This window comes from Neophocaena asiaeorientalis, unplaced genomic scaffold (assembly GCF_003031525.2).
Source record: "Neophocaena asiaeorientalis asiaeorientalis breed wild unplaced genomic scaffold, Neophocaena_asiaeorientalis_V1.1 scaffold150, whole genome shotgun sequence".
Classification (NCBI taxonomy): domain Eukaryota; kingdom Metazoa; phylum Chordata; class Mammalia; order Artiodactyla; family Phocoenidae; genus Neophocaena; species Neophocaena asiaeorientalis.
In genome coordinates this window covers 5429016-5447014 of record NW_020176571.1, presented here as the reverse complement: position 1 = coordinate 5447014, position 17999 = coordinate 5429016, and the positions used below count along the sequence as shown (strand labels likewise).

At 47.9% G+C, this 17999-nt stretch overlaps 1 protein-coding gene across 2 annotated transcripts in view; it reads left to right on the top strand.

The window, feature by feature from the left end:
- The window catches only part of VWF (von Willebrand factor), a 142687-nt gene extending 136564 nt beyond the window's left edge, over nt 1-6123 (top strand). For both annotated transcript variants that reach the window (XM_024733216.1, XM_024733215.1), the window contains 5 exons: nt 538-636; nt 1319-1447; nt 1978-2017; nt 5211-5308; nt 5817-6123. In XM_024733216.1, coding sequence (XP_024588984.1) covers nt 538-636; nt 1319-1447; nt 1978-2017; nt 5211-5308; nt 5817-6005 — 555 coding nt within the window. In that variant the 3' untranslated portion in view covers nt 6006-6123. The remainder of the gene's footprint in view (nt 1-537; nt 637-1318; nt 1448-1977; nt 2018-5210; nt 5309-5816) is intronic.
- The last annotated feature ends 11876 nt before the right edge of the window (nt 6124-17999 follow it).

Here is a 17999-nt window from a genome sequence, read left to right as displayed (position 1 = left end):
TTTTATATTTTTTTTTTTTTTTTTTTTTTTTTTTTCCCGGCATGGTGGGGAGAGTTAAAAGAGCTTTAATTTTAACGCAGTCATGAGACAGCTGATGATCGCTTTTTGGCTTTATTAACGTGGTTTCAAATACTTGGCAGAATAAAAAGTTGGTCACCCTATGTTGTCTCCCAGATTGGGGGGGCGTTTCTGTGAAACAGTGAAGTCCATCTTCCGGGAAGCTGCTGGATTGGCAGGAATAGAGGTAGGAAGACAGTTACTACCGTGACCGAGTCCAGCGGTGGACGATGATTTCTTGGATCAGGTGATGACAGAGGACCCTGGCACGACAAGCTGTGGATGAGCTCAAGATGCAGTTTTTGGCAAGATCTGGTGATGAGTGGAGCAGGGGGGATAAGAAAAAGAGAGAACACAAGGATGACCCCCAGATTTCTAGTTTGAACAGCTGCTTAATGAAACCATTTACCGTTTGGCCTACTTTCGATCAGGATCTTAGGGGGAGGTTTAAACTAAGCCTGCTTTTTCTCCTGGTTACAGGGTTACAAGGAAGAGAAGATGCAGGGCCAGTGCTGCGGGAGATGCCTGCCTATGGCTTGCACCATTCAGCTACGAGGGGGACAGATCATGATGCTAAAGGTGTGTGTGGGCAACTTAAACTCAGGGGTCTCCCTACGACCACCGTCTGGTTTCCTATTTGGGATATTTTCTTCAAGGAAGAGGGACTGAGTTTGGGTCAATATTGACTTCCTTTTGTACCTAGTTCTGATTTCATAAGGGAAAGATGGGTAACCTTTAGGAAGTACAGAATTCGCTCTTAGATTTGGTTAATTTGTCACTCTGTGACAGAAGTTGGGGTAGGGCCCCGTGATTGGGAGTGAGTTGATCTTTAAGATTTTCTCCAGCCTTGATGGTCCATGAGACTGGTCAGCCAATCAGGGTGACACAGACTGGGCTCTATGAAAGCCAGAGTGGGCTGGTGGGGCTGGCAGGTGGCACCTGGCTCACCTCTAGTTCAGCTACTGATGGGCCAGTTTCCCTTTGCTGTGTCTTAATTCTTTAAGCTGTTAAGTGGTCAGTAGAGTTAGGGATGCCCTACATTTATGCAGCCCCATTCCCAGTTAACAAGCTGTAAAACTGGACTCCACCTCTGTTCTGGGTTCTGGGTGTGGAGACTTTGCACACACTGCCTCGGTCTTGTTCCAAGGTCCCCTACCTTGTCTCAACAACTCCAAAGAGTCAAGGTCATGGCTTGAAGTGGCTTTGGACCCCAAACACCGTCTTCAGATTTGCTCTGCCCACCTCCCCTCTTTCCTTTCAGCGTGATGAGACTCTCCAGGATGGCTGTGACAGTCACTTCTGCAGGGTCAACAAGAGAGGCGAGTTCATCTGGGAGAGGAGGGTCACGGGCTGCCCGCCCTTCGATGGACACAAGTGTCTGGCCGAGGGGGTGAGTAGCTGGGGCTCAGGGCCTGCTTTCCTCTTGACTGTCTCCATCTTTGACTCTCAGAAGAGGGTTCTTCTGAACAGCGGTCCAGCTCCGCTGTTGGACACGTGATTCCCAGTGTCCAAGGAGAACCCTGACCTAGTTTAAAAATCAACGAAATTACAAAATCAAAGCCCGATGCAGGGACAGAACTCTCTCAACTGTACCATATGCTTTAAGAAAACGCCTTCCCTTAAGGGAGACTGGATCTGTGATCCTTGGATGGGATGGTGAGAGAGCAAACTGATTTCCAGTCTCCGCTGGGAACGATGATCCTGGTGACTCAACTGGAAGGGAGTTCAGAATAATCAGAATCATTTCGGCCTGGCCAGGTGGGGTGGTCAGTCTATTCACATTTGTGATGGGAAAACCCGTTCATATCTGGGGACTTAAGCTCAGGACTGTGAGTCCAGAGGCAGGACGTGGCCTGGAGTGACTGACCGTGTCCACTATGTACTGTTTGTGCCTAATCTGCGACTCTGCTGTTTTCTTAGGGGAAAATCATGAAAATTCCAGGCACATGCTGTGACACGTGTAAGTACCTTACCAACAGCTTGTCCCTTGAAATGCATCGGGCGAAGTCCAGGGACTGTTCTTTGCAATGACCTTTCTTCTAGAAAGATATTGCAGCCAGTGTGTTCAGTTCTGCAGGGAGCTTCCACCCCACCCTGCATGTCCTTGGACTGCCCCCTGCTCAAGCCCCCTTTCGAGATGCCTGTGAGGCACACTCTTCCTCCTTCCTTCCAAACTCCTGGCAGTCACTAGCCTCTTACCTGCCTTTCCCCTGGCAGAGCCTTGGGTTGGTCATAGCAGTCCTATCATGAGAGAATGTCTTCCCTCTGCCACCAGGACTCCTGAAGACAGGCACCTTGATTCATGATCTCGACAGAGCGGACATTCAGTATGCCTCTAAGCTTTGGGTGTCGTGCAGCTCTCCCAGAGAGAAAGGGAAGCCAGCAGCTGGCTGTGGGGCTGCAGTGAACACAGCCTTCTCGAGGATTTATGAGGCTGGTCTCAGTTTTATTAACCTCGTCTGCTTCACTCTCAGCTCCTCTTGACCTTGCAGTTGTGTTGTACTGGTTGGTCCCAATAGTTGCGGCTGCAGCTTTGGAGACGGAGCTCAAGCCTGCCCACCAGACAGCATCTCACCACATGTTCTTGCGTTCTTGTTTCCAGGAGCACAAGTACCTTTCAGAATCCCAGTGTTAGTGCTGTATTCTCTGAATGTAGAATTACTTGCCTGGACTAATATTCTTTGTCTTTTAGTTTAGTTAGTTTTGGGGTTCACGGGCCCATGTTCCCATGTTTATTTTTGGGTAGAGAAAGGAAGAGTAAAAACACAAATATCTTCAGCGTTCAGTCATTCATTCTTTTCTTGATGGCTCACTCTGACAGTCCCTGTAGTTGCTGTAACCAAGTTGCAGGTTGTGGAAAACACACTCTGAAAGCATCTTTTTCTATGGTTCTTGTTTGCATGATTGAAGAATGTGGTCAGGAAACCATCAGAGGAGATGCATTCTCTCTAGGCGTGCTGCACATGGAATTGGGCCGAGGCTGTTATCTTCAAAACTAGCAGCGAGGCCAAAAGGGGCCTGTGTTGGTCTGTGCTTTCAAGAGGTGGGGACCTTCCATAAGGAAAAGAAGCCAGGCTCAGGGAGTTAAATCTACAGCAAAACAATATAGTGTGTTGGCCTCAATATGTTTTCCTTATTCACCCTCTTAATGTGGTTGGCAGGCTTTCACTTTAAAATGACATTATTTGGGAGTTGGGAGCCCAACTATTAGGTAGTTAAAGTTGATTTAGATTTGGAGCCATCCAGGAATGGAAAACTCCCAGTGTTTGGATGGGCAATAATGAGCTGGCATTAAATCTTAGATTATCAGTGGGCCAAGTAGAGGTTCAGATCTGAGTGCTTTTAACCCCTGTACATAAGGAGACCCATGCTAGCGACCCAGAGGTAGCTATACCCAAAGGGAAGATTCCATAAGGGCTCCTACGATCAGCTCCCACAGAGACAATGACATTTGCAGGGATAGTTAGAGATTAATTGTATTTCTTAGCTGCCTCATTGCCCGTCAGCTTCTGGATATTGTTATAAGCGCAGGAGGATTGCTCTCCTCATTATGGTTTTTATTTTATTATTTTTAACATCTTTATTGGAATACAGTTGCTTTACAATGTTGTGTTAGTTTCTGCTGTATAACAAAGTGAGTCAGCTATATGTATACATATATCCCCATATCCCCTCCCTCTTGGGTCTCCCTCCCACCCCTCTAGGTGGTCACAAAGCACCGAGCTGATCTCCCTGTGCTATGCGGCTGCTTCCCACTAGCTATCTGTTTTACATTTGGTAGTGTATATATGTCAACGCTACTCTCTCACTTCATCCCAGACTAGCCTTCCCCCTCCCCGTGTCCTCAAGTCCATTCTCTACGTCTGCATCTTTATTCCTGTCCTGCCCCTATGTTCATCAGAACCTTTTTTCTTTTTTTTAGATTCTCTCTCTCTTTTAGTTTTATTGATCTTTGCTAATGTTTCCTTCATTTCTTTTTCATTTATTTCTGATCTGATTTTTTTTTTTTTTTAATTTTTGGCTGCGTGCGGTCTTCGTTGCTGCACGCGGGCTTTCTCTAGTTGTGGCGAGCGGGGGCTACTCTTCATTGCGGTGCGCAGGCTTCTCATTGCAGTGGCTTCTCTTTTTATGGAGCACAGGCTCTAGGTGCGCGGGCTTCAGTAGTTGTGGCATGGGTTTAGTTGCTCCACGGCATGTGGGATCTTCCCAGACCAGGGCTTGAACCCATGTCCCCTGCATTGGCAGGTGGATTCTTAACCACTGTGCCACCAGGGAAGCCCTCTGATCAGATTTTTGTGATCTTTCCTTCAGCTAACTTTGCGGGGGGTGGTTTTGTTCCTCTTTCTCTAATTGCTTTAGGTGTAAGGTTAGGTTGTTTATTTGAGATGTTTCTTGTTTCTTGAGGTAGGATTGTATTGCTATAAACTTCCCTCTTAGAACTGCTTTTGCTGCATCCCATAGGTTTTGGTTCATCGTGTTTTCATCGTCATTTGTTTCTAGGTAGTTTTTGATTTCCTCTTTGGTTTCTTCAGTGAGCTCTTGGTTATTTAGTAACGTATTATTTAGCCTCCATGTGTTTGTATTTTTTACAGTTTTTTTTCCTGTAATTGGTATCTAGTCTCATAGCGTTGTGGTTGGAAAAGATACTTGATCCGATTTCAGTTTTCTTAAATTTACCAAGGCTTGATTTGTGACTCAAGATATGATCTATCCTGGAGAATGTTCCGTGAGCGCTTGAGAAGAAAGTGTATTCTGTTGTTTTTGGATGGAATGTCCTATAAATATCAATTAAGTCCATCTTGTTTAATGTGTCATTTAAAGCTTGTGTTTCCTTATTTATTCATCATGGTTTTTAGAGTCTACAATTACATAAAAGTAAGTCCTATCCATTGACATCACCAAAGCACAGTGAATCTACGCTCCTCCTGCAATTAAAATTGTGCCATTAAGTGAGTTAAACCCAGCGATAACTATATCTCTGAATATGAAGGGCCAGGAGAAGCTGAGGGGAACCAGGACCACTGACTTGCCTTCCCCATGGCTGGCTTTGGTGATCCGGTTACTGTGAAATTGACCTATTTCCAGTAAATGAGGGAACTCGGCTGGAGAGTGTTGTGTGGAAGAACAGGTCCCATCTCTCACCTGTCTTGTAGGTGAGGAGCCCGAGTGCAAGGACATCACTGCCAAGCTGCAGTACGTCAAAGTGGGAGACTGTCTGTCTGAAGAGCAAGTGGACATTCACTACTGCCAGGTAAGGGGTCCTCGGTTGGGAGGGGCAAGTTCCTTGTTTGGTCACGTCTCTTTAGTTGCAGAGTCAAAGCATCTGGGAAATTCACAGGGGGGAGAAGTGAAAGGAACTGGGAGCTTTTAAAAATTTTTTTAAAAAGCCAATGTTTTATTGAAGTAAATGGGAACTTTTGACCCTAGAAGAAAAAAACTGAGCAATGATTCAACACATCCTCTGAAGAGAATGGAGAATTACTTAATGGAAGATGGGAGCTCTGTTTCCTGAAGATCAATCACACAGGCATAGAAATTGCAGCTAGAGGGCTTGGGTGTGACAGTTCCATTAGGACAGGCCTTTCAGACCTCCCAAGAGCTATTTTTACACATTGTTTGGCTGTCCTGTGTTTCTCGGGGCAAGGCCAGACCTTCTTGATTGGAGGAGGGCAGGTGGAGGAAGCAGGCTGCCCCAGAGCCCTCCCCACCCTGGGACTCTCCACCGCCCGCAACGGCCGCCTCTCTCTGCCCCGCCGTAGGGACGATGCACCAGCAAAGCCCTGTACTCCATCGACACAGAGGACGTGCAGGACCAGTGCGCCTGCTGCGCGCCCACACGCACAGAGCCCATGCAGGTGCCCCTGCGCTGCGCCAACGGCTCCGTCATCCACCACGTGGTCCTCAACGCCATGCAGTGCAAGTGCTCCCCCAGGAAATGCCGCCAGTGAGGCGCGGTCCTGCCGCGGACACCCGTCACCACCCGCTTGGCAACCCCTACTTGGCGCATGCGTGCTCCGCTCCCGGGCTTCCCCGGGCCCACAATAAAGGCCAATCTGTCATCTTGCCAAAGGCTCATGGTTCATCTAGGCTGAGATGGCTATCGTAGGCTGGGCTGGAGCTCTGAGGCTGGTGCTGAAGGGGGTGGGGGGTAGGGGAGCACAGGCTCCATCTGGAAACACTTGAGACCTGGGGTCTGCGGGAGGCACCGCCCACATCGGGGAGAAAGTGGCATCTCAGCCTCCATGGGGAGGGAAGGGGAAAGTGAGCGCCAGGCCTCCTTGGAAACAGCCCAGTGGCTGAAGAAGGTATTTGCTTTGGAACACTGGGGTCTCCAGTCTCTGAATCCAGGGGCTTCTGGGCAGAGCAGAGGAGTCCCTAGAGCCAGGCTCCTGCCAGGCTCTGGCCAGTGTGGCTGACTTGATGGGGAAGGAGCCCCAGTGGGTGTGCAAGGGGTTCTCTGAGCCCTCGGCTGAGCCAGTGCCTGTGTTCCTCAGTCGCCCCCGTGGGAGGGTGAGAGGCTGGGGGCTGGGGGGCTGGAAACGCGGTGCTGGGCGTGTGTGGGAACGTGGTCCCTCGCGGCACAGGCGTGGCCGTGGCCGGAGACCCCCAGACTCGGGGGCGGCCCAGGTTCCACCCATGGCCTTCGCTGGACTGTGTGGCCTCAGTAAGCCCCTTAGTGGTTTTCAGACCTAGTTTCCTCAACTGGAACCAGGAACGTCAGTCTCACTCACTCGGTTGGGAGGGTCAAATAAGCCAGAAAGTCCGGGAGTAACTACGAATTGCTCTCTAATAACGGAAAAAGTGACCAGAAGAAAAATGAGGAAATCAAGCTTCAAAGGGGAACCCTAAGTGTCCCTACCGTCAGTGGCAGAGCATTGAGGATTTCCTTTGTTCTGAGGGGTGAGGGAGCTGAGTTCCTTTTGGGCTGGATGCTGGAGGCCAAGGCCTTGCCCACTCCAGGATCATTTGGTGGACAGAAGAGGTGTAGGTAACTCCAGACCTCACCGGGTCCCCAAATCACTAACCACTGCTGTCACTCTCAAGGAGAGATCATCCTTTCTTAGACTTATATGAAAAAGCTTACATGTATATGCTGGCAAGATGGCAGAGACTCTAGGTGGGGAGAGCACACCCATGAGAATAAAGCAACTGTCCTGGCTATGAGACAGGAATTTGATGGAGGCTTGACTTTCATGCCAGATCCTTCTAGCCCAGGAGAGACTCAACTCATTGAACGTATTGGACCATGGAGCTGGAAAGGATTTAGACATCTCATCCACTGCCCTCTCCTGCCCCTTTGCAGAGGATGAAAGCAGCTCAGAGAACTTGAGTAACTTGCCAAAGGTCACACAGCTGCTGGGTGGCAGGGTCAGGTTCAGAACCCAAGTACCTGGACACCTGGGCAAGAACTCCGGAGCTGGTGCATCAGAGCCGCACGTCCCTGGTGCTGACAGATTCGGCCCTGTTCTCACAGGAACCAGTGACAGCTGCATTTCTAGGTCTTTCTGCTTCTGTCACTGCTGGGGAAGAACCTCCAGGGAAGATACATTAAAGGCAAATGTCATGGGTTGTGTTGAGTCGTTTTGGTGGGGAGTTTAGCCGGGTAGAGGGAAGGAAGAATGGATAGAAGTTTTATGTAACTGCTCAATAATTCAAAGGCTGTCATCCTCCATCCATCACCCCGCCTCCAACTTTGAGTGCCTCTATGGTCTCTGTAGGAAACCAGATCCAGGGCCAGAGAATTACCTGTCTCCCTTCTGACTGATGGCCTAATGCTCCACCTGGGGACGAGGTGCCATTGGAGGCATCGCCACAGAGAAACTCAGCAGGGAGTCTGCCTCTCCAGCAGAAGGTGTCAGTTTTCCAACTGCCTCCATAGCCTGAGTTCTCCTCATATTTCCTGATAGTGCAGTTCACTGCCAAGAAAAAGGCTGAGTCAGAAAAACTGCATATTTTGATTAAAAAAAAATGCAGGAAGTAGGGTAAAAAGGAGAAACTGGTAGTGGGGGTATGAGCCAGGAGCTGTCCCCATTCTGCATGTGTTCCAGGGCGGGTCTGCCTCTGGTCTCAGGCACTCTCTTTTTTGTCACCCTTAGACCAGATGGGACAGTCCCCAAAGTGAGAGTCTTAGGGGGAGTCTCAAGGAGGAGTATGCAGGGACCAAGGGACTAAAAAAGTGCTGGAGGGAGAGAAGAGAGGGAATGGATAAGGAACCACCATGGTGGAAAGGTTTCCAATCCTCTTGGCATTGAAAACACGTAGAGAAGGGTTCCCAGAAGTGAATGGAGAAGGGTGTTATCTCAAGCAGCCAGGAACCAAGTGTTAGAGCACAGGCTCTGGAGCAGGCACAGTCCTCAGAGGCACGGTGCCTGACCGTTTACACTGCAGTCTCCTAATCTGTGAAATGGGCACACAGGCAGTAATTCCCTCATAGATTTGGTACTAGAATTAGATAATTCCTCTGGGGAAGGCTCTGAGAAGGATGCTGAGGGCGAGGAAGTCCACATCCACGTCAGCCATGTGCCTGGTGCCCAGGATACAGCCCAGGTTGGCACACACTGCTTTTGGTTTTCCTTCTGCTCAGCCCCTGACTCCCCTTTACTGCCTCAGTTTCCTCATCTATAAAGTGGGGAGCAGTCCCCACCAGCCCACCTTATCAGCACAGGAGATAGGAAAGTCCGTGGTCATTCAGAGCCTACTTGACATATAATGTTAACATAATACCTTTTCATTTTCAGGGTCTCTGGTATTAATGCACTTGTTTCGCTTGGGGGCGTCTTGGAATTGTAGATTCCATCATCCAGAATGGCCCTTTGGAGGTCTTCTCTTCCATCCCCCTGCCCATGGCTATGGCTAGATATCAAAACCATTCCGGAGAGATGGAACTCCTCTTTTTCCTGGAATGGAGCTTCCACCATCTACCTCCTCAACTGGTCCCAGCGTCCCCCTGGGAAGCTTTGCTAAAACCCCTTGCCTCCCCAAGCCCCTCCCCTTGCCTCTTGCAGCCCCTCTTCCTGTCCCTGGGGCACGATTCCTCCACTCCTGCGCCTTTTAATCTAGAGAAAGTTGGGGACATCTGGTGGCGGGTAGAGTGCAGGCAGGCGTGCGGGGGAGCCTCCCACCCCTACCTACCCAGGCGATCAGGGCCAGGGCGGCAGGAAGCAGGCTTCCCGGGCGGAATTGGAAGCTAATCAGCCAGGCTGTTCACGAGATAATCCGGCTGAATGCTCACACCCGAACCAGGTTAGCAGGCAGCTCCCCGGGTGGGGAGAGCAGCGGTCTTACTGTCTCGCCCCTCAGCTTCATTAACCGGAGCGTGTCCCGGACTCAGCCGGCCCACGGGAACGCGCTCCTTTCTCCACGTGGCGCGACGAGCGCCGGTGCGCCTAGGGTGCAGCTCCCGGGAGGCCTGGTAGCCGCTGGCGAGGGATGGGGGAGGAGGCAGCGGCAGCAGGCTGGGGCGGGCACGTCCAGACGGAGCTGAGCTGCGATGGAATTAGTCCCGCGACTGAATAAGCCAGTGCAGACGCCAGAGCAGCCCCAGCAGAGGGGCAGTCCCGGTTTCCTGCCCTGCGCGCCCGCACCATGGCCACCCCCGGGCTGAGCGGTGAGTCCCCCCTGCCGGGGACCCTGGTCCTGACAAGTTGTAGAAGGCAGAGGGGCTGGGAGTGAAGGACATGGCTTCTTACCCCTTGGGATTCATGACCCCAAGTGAACCTGGAATGGTGGTTCCAGAGCTGATCCTTTTCTCCCGGGACGGGGGAGGCGAGGGGTGCCTGAGCACTTTCCTGGACACTCATTTCCAATCAAGGAGGGAAGAGGTAGGACAAGAGGTAGAAGATTGGTGCAGTGGCTCTTTGGTGATGAATGACCAATTCCTATCTCTGTATCTTCCTGTTAAGTCGGGGGGTGTTCAGTTCAGTGCATATCAACGGTAAGCAAACACCCAGAGTTTAAGTCAGAAACAATCTGCTGAAGAGAGAGGTTCAGGTTCACCCCCTGCAGTTTGACTTTGGCATTCCTGGAGCAGCTTCACAGTTTCAGGATGTCTCCTCCAGCCCTTATCCAAACCCACCCCCAGGAAGGACATTTACACCTCGGGGTGCAGGGATACACAGGTGTGACTTTCCTGGGGACTTTTGTTTTAGAGGAAAAGCAAATTGAGGCAGCGTTTAGGGGGACAGGAGGTGATACTGCTGCACCTCCAAATGATACTGAGTAGAAAGATGTGTTTGGCAGGGTTGACCTTGCTTGGAAAGGGATTTTGTTGGGTGTCTTGTTTCTGGTGGCTCGTGGGAGAGGCATGGAGTGGCGGGGGCAGGGTGCCCACTTCATTGGCATGAGCGGTGGGCAGAAGGGACTGGAAGGTAGGCATCAGGCACAGTCCCGAGACTTTGTGAGCAGGTGTGGAGAGGGCACCCCGGACCATGTGGATGCTGGTCCAGGGACCATGTGGATGCTGGTCCGGGGACCGTGTAGATGCTGGTCCGGGATAGAAGTTCCCACTGAGCAAGGTTAGGTCTCCGCCCCAAGGCAGGTGACAGGTGAGGGAAGATCTTAGACAAGGTAGGGCGCTTCTGGAAGATGACGAGACTCCGGGTCCCTGCACTCGTCTGGGCTTTGTGCTTGGGACCGGACATTAGAGCCCTGCCTCAGCTGCTGGGTGTCCAGGGCCCAATCTCCCCCTCACTGTGTCCTGTCATGTACCATCATTTTGGGAGCCAAGGACCTGAGACGGTCCTTTCGGGGCACCTGCATCGCTCTCTGGGTTGCCTCTACGTGGGTCCCGGGCCTCTTTGCTGGCTGATGGAGGAAGCTGTGTGAGGAGTGGGGATGGGTTCCAAACACCAGCCTCAGGTTCTGTCCAGTTTCTCTCCGCCCCTTCCCTGCCCTCTTCCACTACAGGGCACAGCTAGGGGGCCAGAGGCACTGGGTTCTAAAGTAGAGCTTGCCTTTCATTTTCTTTAATGAGGACCTGATTCCTAGAGCACACGGAGAACAGAAACTTGACCACTAGAGATGAGAATCTTGCCTCTAGCTACAAAGTAGAATCGGTCTCTATTTGTATGCAGGTGGTTGGGGAGAAGGAGTTTAAACAGAGATTGCATTCAAGGAAAGAACCAGCCATGTGGACACCTGGAGAATGATCTAGCAAAGGCAGTAGTGGCGAAAGACCCCATGGCAGCAATGTGCTTGGGCTGTCCAAAAAATAGGGGGGAAGCCCAGTGCCTGGAGGGAGAGGGAGAGGGTGAGAGTGAACCAGATCACGCGGAGTCTTGGGACTCAGGCCATATGTTTTTGACTTTTCAAAGAGAAAGGGAAGAGTAACATTTATCAAGCATCACCTGTATACTAGACATCGTGCTTTGCTTCCCCCAAAATCTGGGGGTCAGTGTTAAGTCCATTTCATTGACGAGGAACCTGAGGTTCAGAGAGGTTAAGAAATATGTCTGTTACATTGTGTTAACTACCGAGTCATCAGAGAAGGATAAAGTTGGAATTCAATTTCATTTCCCCACCACCTCACCTTGTTGCTTTTGTTCTGTTCTTAAGAAGCAATTAGAAGGGAGTGTAGATACCAACAAGGAGGGGTGGTTGAGAAATGTGGGTGGAACTGGGGCTTTTAGGGAGACACTAATTTTGCTTGCAAGGCTGGTAGGTGATGCTGTGGTCATAATCCAGGCAAGGCTTGCCTTGACACGACTTCCAATCTGGGATCATCATGGTTAGTTTACTTAGTGGGGTCAAGCCCAGGAAGGCAGGTTGTCATCACCAAACTCCTAAGGCAGTGTGCCACTGTGATCTCCACCGGGGACACGACTTAATGAGCATGGCTTATCTGAGTTCCACATCTGTGGCTCACAGGCATGTGGGAGAGATGACCCACTGCGGGCAGAGGACTTGCCCAGTGTCTGATGTGCTCTCGCAGACCTGGCTCACGATCATTTCAGTGGATCTGCACACCATGCACCTGTGCTTGAGCTCACAGCAGTGCAGAGCACACCTGCCGAGCCGGGTACTGCGCACAGTGCTGGAGCTACAAGGATCAACAGGGGCACACAGTGGCCTGTCGGGATTCTGGGGGCCCTAAGTTGATCCTATTAGTGTAGCAACCACGTGCACTGTTGCTGGACATGAGAATGAGGAACCAGGATCAAACCTGGGCTTGTTTAGACCAAACCAAAGAAATTAGCCCTGTCCATACTTCAGGCATTTCAAGATGTACTAGAGGTCTTTCTTAGGCTCCTTCTGACAACCCCGCCCTTCCTCCAGAAACTCTTAAGGAAATAATCTATAAGTCTGTCTGGCTGACAGCTCTCCATCTAGGCTAACTTGTGCTGAAGCTACGAAAGGATGGCAATTCTCACAAGGATCCAGGGTCAGGTCCTCTCTCTGTGTAGCAAACACAGGTATAAAGCACCCTTGCATCTTCTGACTGGTCCACTGACCAAGGGATAATTCCCACTTTCTAGCCTATTGTTCATCATTAACTAATTAAAATAGCTTAAAAACTAAAAAGTAATGATACAAGCCCATTGTGAAAAAAAATTAAATGCAAATAAATAAAATACCTGTTTTTAATATTTTGGTAATTACTCCTCACCCTGACTCCTTTTTAATCCATTTTTATTCTTGCCTATATCAGTAACTATTTCTATTATTTATTAATCTTCAAACAAATTACAAAAAAGGAAAACCTAGATGCAATAAAACTTAAATCAAAGATAAATTAGCAAATGCCAAATAATGAAAGATTAGGAACATATTATTGATAGCACCAAAACCTAGAGAAGAATAGGTCCTGTAGTTGAGTGAAAACTTACCTATAAGCCTCCTGACAGGCAGAACAGAAAAGAGATAGTAAGTCCCGTGGGTCTCACTGCCTAAGAAAAGGAGATTCGCTCATTAACATTAAAGTTTAAGAAGAATGGCACAGCGGTATTTGTGTGACATATAAGACATTGCCTAGCATAATGGGCTGTAGTTTCATTAATAGCTTTTCAGAAAGAGTATTATTTTTCATGTGGGCATTTATTATATTGTTTCTGATTTTTTTTTTAAAAGAGGCATTTCTGTTTTACTCTTTTCTCGTCCATTCTATTCCATTATATTGAAAAAAAATGCTGTTTTCAAACGATTAGATAACCAACTATTGGGTTAAACCTCTAATTTGAAAAGTTGTGGCTTACAGCAGATAGAAAACTTAGAGGCTAATAGTCCATTTTGACCAATGGCTCACAATCTCTTTTCCTCGCCTGTGTAAGAAAGTGATGCAGTCTTCCATCAGGTGCAATACTTTGAATTGATTTATTTATATTTATTTTGGCTGCACTGGATCTTAGTTGTGGCACGTGGACTTCTTAGCTGTGGAACGCAGGGTCTAGTTCGCCGGCCAGGGGTCGAACCCGGGCACCCTGCATTGGGAGCTTGGAGTCTTACCCACTGGACCACCAGGAAGTCCCAGGAGTAATTCTTATCCAAGTTTCTATCTGTTGTCATTTCCCTTTATTGCGAAGAACATGCTTTAGCATTTTTTAAAATTTTATTTTATATTGGAGTATAATTGATTTACTCCAAATTTTATTTTATATTGGAATATAATTGAGTATAATGTTGTATTATACTGTATGTATTATACAGTTTAATGACAAATCATTAAACTGTACAATACTGGTGACAAATCCTCTCAACTTCCTTACCCACCCAAAACTCCAGAATTCCATACCACAGAGCACGAAGCGATGATGGGCCAGAAATCCCTCTCTGCTCATCTTTCCAGCGGCTCAAGTTTTTGTCCTCGAGCACCTACTATGTGCCAGGCTGCAGTAAGCATCAAAGGTGATATCCAGTCCCTACCTTTGAGAATCTCTCCCTGCATGGGGTGTACAGGTGTGAGGGGGCTGTCCAGTCTGTGAAGCTGGGGGCAGTTGGAGCAAGGTTGTGAAGCACAGGTATTTGACGTGGATGGTGTCTCCCTGGGCTGAATTAGTGCACTTGTAAGTGGAGTTATCTCTTATTGTCCACATTAATGCAGGGTACTGTATTAGGGTACTGCTCTGCTCTATTTATTATTATTCACGTTGATAATGAAGGGCACTCTATTAAGGTAGTGCTCGGACAACTGCTCTAACGAGTAGACTAAAGAATGAGGAGGAAAACACAGCAAGAGTTTACTTCAAGTGATAGGCCTGGGCGGGTAAACAAGTTGGTGGGGTGACTCTTTTCCAGGAAGCTTTTCAGGGACCCGGGGTGACGGAGGCTCCTCCAGCTTCAACTATGACTTCCGAGGTGGCCCTGAGAATTGCCGTTCCAGTTATCTGAGCCGGGGAAAGAGCGTGGAGGGGCACGCAGAAGCAGGCCTGGAAGGTTTCTGTGGGCCAGGCCTAGAAATAGCACATATCACTCTTCTCACATTCCTCTGTCCGGAATTCAGTCCCGTGGCCACATCTAGTTACAAGGGAGGGAGGCTAGGAAATGTGGTCTAGCTGTGTGTTCAGGGAGAAGAGGAAGACATGGATGTTGGTAAGCAGCTTGTAGTCTCTGTCATAGGGGCCCATCAGAAATGGTAAGTTTGGTGTGCTATAGTCACACTTACTATGCTGTATTAAAGTTACAGATTTAGACATTTGTCTCCCCAAGTAGGCTCTGAGATCTTCAAGTTTCAGCACCCAGGGCAGGACAGGGTATGTGGTGAATGCTCATTGAATGGTTTGTGAATGCATGAATGAGTGAATGAGTGAGTGGTGAGCTGGTGTGACAGTAGCTGACCAACAGATTCTGCTGCTTCTTTATTAACTTTTTAAAAAATTGAAGTCTAGTTGATTTACAATGTTGTGTTAGATTCAGGTGTACAGCAAAGTGATTCAGGTGTACATATATATATTCTTTTTTGTATCCTTTTCCATTATGGTTTATCACAGGGCACTGAATATAGTTCCCTGTATTGTACAGTAGGACCGTGTTGTTTATCTATTTTATATATAGAAGTTTGTATCTGTTAATCCAAAACCCCTCCCCCACCCGCTTTCCCCTTTGCTAACCATAAGTTTGTTTTCTATGTCTGTGAGTCTGTTTCTGTTTTGTAAATAAGTTCATTTATATCATTTTAAAAGATTCTACATATAAGTGATATCATATCATATTTGTCTTTCTCTGTCTGACTTCACTTAGTACGATAATCTCTAGGTCCATCCATGTTGCTGTAGATGGCATTGTTTTCTTTTTTATGGCTGAGTAATATTCCAGTGTGTGTGTGTGTGTGTGTGTGTGTGTGTGTGTGTGTGTGTGTGTGTGTGTGTGTGTGTGTGTGTGTGTATGCATACCACATTTTTATCCATTCACTGTTGAAGGACCTTTAGGTTGCTTCCATGTCTTGGCTATTGTAAATAGTGCTGCTATGAACACTGGGATGCACGTATCTTTTCAAATTATAGATTTCTCTGGATATATGCCCAGGATTGGGATTGCTAGATCATATGGTAACTTTATTTTTGGTTTTTTAAGGAACCTCCATACTGTTTTCCACAGTGGCTGCACCATTTACATTCCCACAAGCAGTGTAGGGGTGTTCACTTTTCTCCGTACCCTCTCCAGCACTTGTTATTTGTAGACTTTTTAACGATGGCCTTTCTGACCAGTGTGAGGTGGTACCTCACTGTAGTTTTGATTTGCACAGTTGCTTCTTTTAAAATAATATTTAAGAAATTAAAAAAATGACATCTGGCTATTTGAATTAGAGAAAGCAGGTGAAGGTATTGTGAGTCCTCCTTTAAATGTGAAATATATACTTCACTGGTCCTTGAAACTCAAGCAATTTGATTCTTTGCGACTCGGAGTTTGAATTTAATTTCTCCTTGGGAAACTCAATCCTTTGCAGAATTTAAGTACACACCTTTATGAAATGAATACATTGGGTTAAAGGAAAGAGAAAAAGAGAAATTATAAAAATAATACATGAACTAGAGATACAGCTGCATATTTAAAATTTTTTTTCAATAACAATTTTCTTATGAAGGATTTAACCAAGGTATTTAGTTATGGGACTTGGCTATGACCCTCTGAAGTTAGGTGAAATGTTAAAATTCTACCTGAGGGCCACCTTTTAAGAAAGCTGCTTTATCAATGTGTGCTGGATCGTGATGGTGTTATATACATACCTCCATGCTCCTCCTGGAAAATCACATATCTGTGTCGTCCATTTAGAGGAAGATGCTTGCCTTCCTGTTTGTTATGGCAGGTAGATGTGTCTCCAGTTCTTCTATAAAGTATATCAACTCATTCAGGCACAAGTTAACTACACTTAATGAAATTTAGCATTTGCCTTTACTTGGCATGTATAGACCTATTCCTACCCCCTTTTGATTCTCAAGCTGGTTTTATGATCAAGGCTCTAATGTGTGCTTTAAAAGTCAGGGAGCCAAACTGAAGCTGCACAGGTGGGTCCTACCCCAGGTAGACGCACACGCCTCGGCTGTAGCAGCGGGCCACGCTCGTGGTGCCAAGCACGGAGCTTTTCCTCCTCCATTGACAGGCTTCCCTTGCTTCTCGGTTCATGTAGCACCCAACTTTTTTTTTTTAACACCCAGGTCAAGGCAGGTCTAGATCTAAATATTTACCTTCGCTGTGCTAAGTGGCCCTTTGTTTTATTTGTCCGAAGCTTCCCTTGTTCACGTTCTAGGTGATGCTTCTTCCATCTAACATTTTAGGACCTGTGACTAGATCTGTGCTCACATTTTTGATTCTGTTAGTGATTCTGTAGACCAATGGTCTCAACCCTGGTGGTGCAATAGAACGCCCCAGGCAAAGAAGTCCAGATCTCGAGGTGGAACCAGACATCAACCTTTTAACTTCCCTAGGCGATTCCAACGTGCATCCAAGGTTGAGAACCGCTCTCTGTGTCCACTTGTCCTCGCTTTTACTGATCGCTGGATCCTAGTATTTTAAGTCTGGCTTCGCATGGCAGGCTCCTCCCACCCTCCCCATAGAGTAGCTCCTGGGTGCTTCTGTTTATCCCTTTCCAGAACTTCTTCTCCTAGTTCTGTCCTTTGGAATGTGGTGACTGTAACTTCACTGATAGTCAAATGAGGACACATGTGGTCTTAAGTGAGAGCAATCTGTATTTGGCTAGGACAGCAGCCTAGTAGAGGTGAAGTTATGAGACGTTAAAAAATGTGTCTCGGGCTTCCCTGGTGGTGCAGTGGTTGAGAGTCCGCCTGCCGATGCAGGGGACACGGGTTCGTGCCCCGGTCCGGGAAGATCCCACGTGCCATGGAGCGGCTGGGCCTGTGAGCCATGGCCGCTGAGCCTGCGCGTCTGGAGCCTGTGCTCCGCAACGGGAGAGGCCACAACGGTGAGAGGCCCGCGTACTGCAAAAAAAAAAAAAAAAAAGTGTCTCCCAAGTGTTTCCACCACTAGTTATTACAGGATCTCCAATCCCCCTTAAAGTCCCACCCAGTAATTATGGGAGACCCTAGGGGGTGTTTCAAGTGTTTTCATGAACAGTTCTTTAAGATTCTACATGGTATTATCATCTCAAAGGATGCTTGCTGTCGAGACTTCCCTTTCCCAAAGCTATGGGGAAACACTTGCCCAACTCCCAAAGCTGATTACGTGCCAGTCCCCCTGTTTAGGGCTAAGGATTCAGTGGTGAACAAGACAGGCACGATTCCTGTCCTCAAGGAGAGTACAATCTACCAGGTGAAGGTTTGTCTACATGGTATGAATTTACTCATATCTGTTAACAATGCTGTAACACAGAGAAAAATTCTGAGCAATTTCCTGGAGACTGTAAATGTATTTGGGGATATTTATAAAAATCTCAGGTTCATCCATATCCCTCACATCTGCTGAGTGCCTCGAGAACTCTCAATGTCTCATCCAGACCCGAAGGCTCCAGCAGGTTCAGTGGAGAGCTATGATTGGAAGAGCTGTCTTGGGCATTA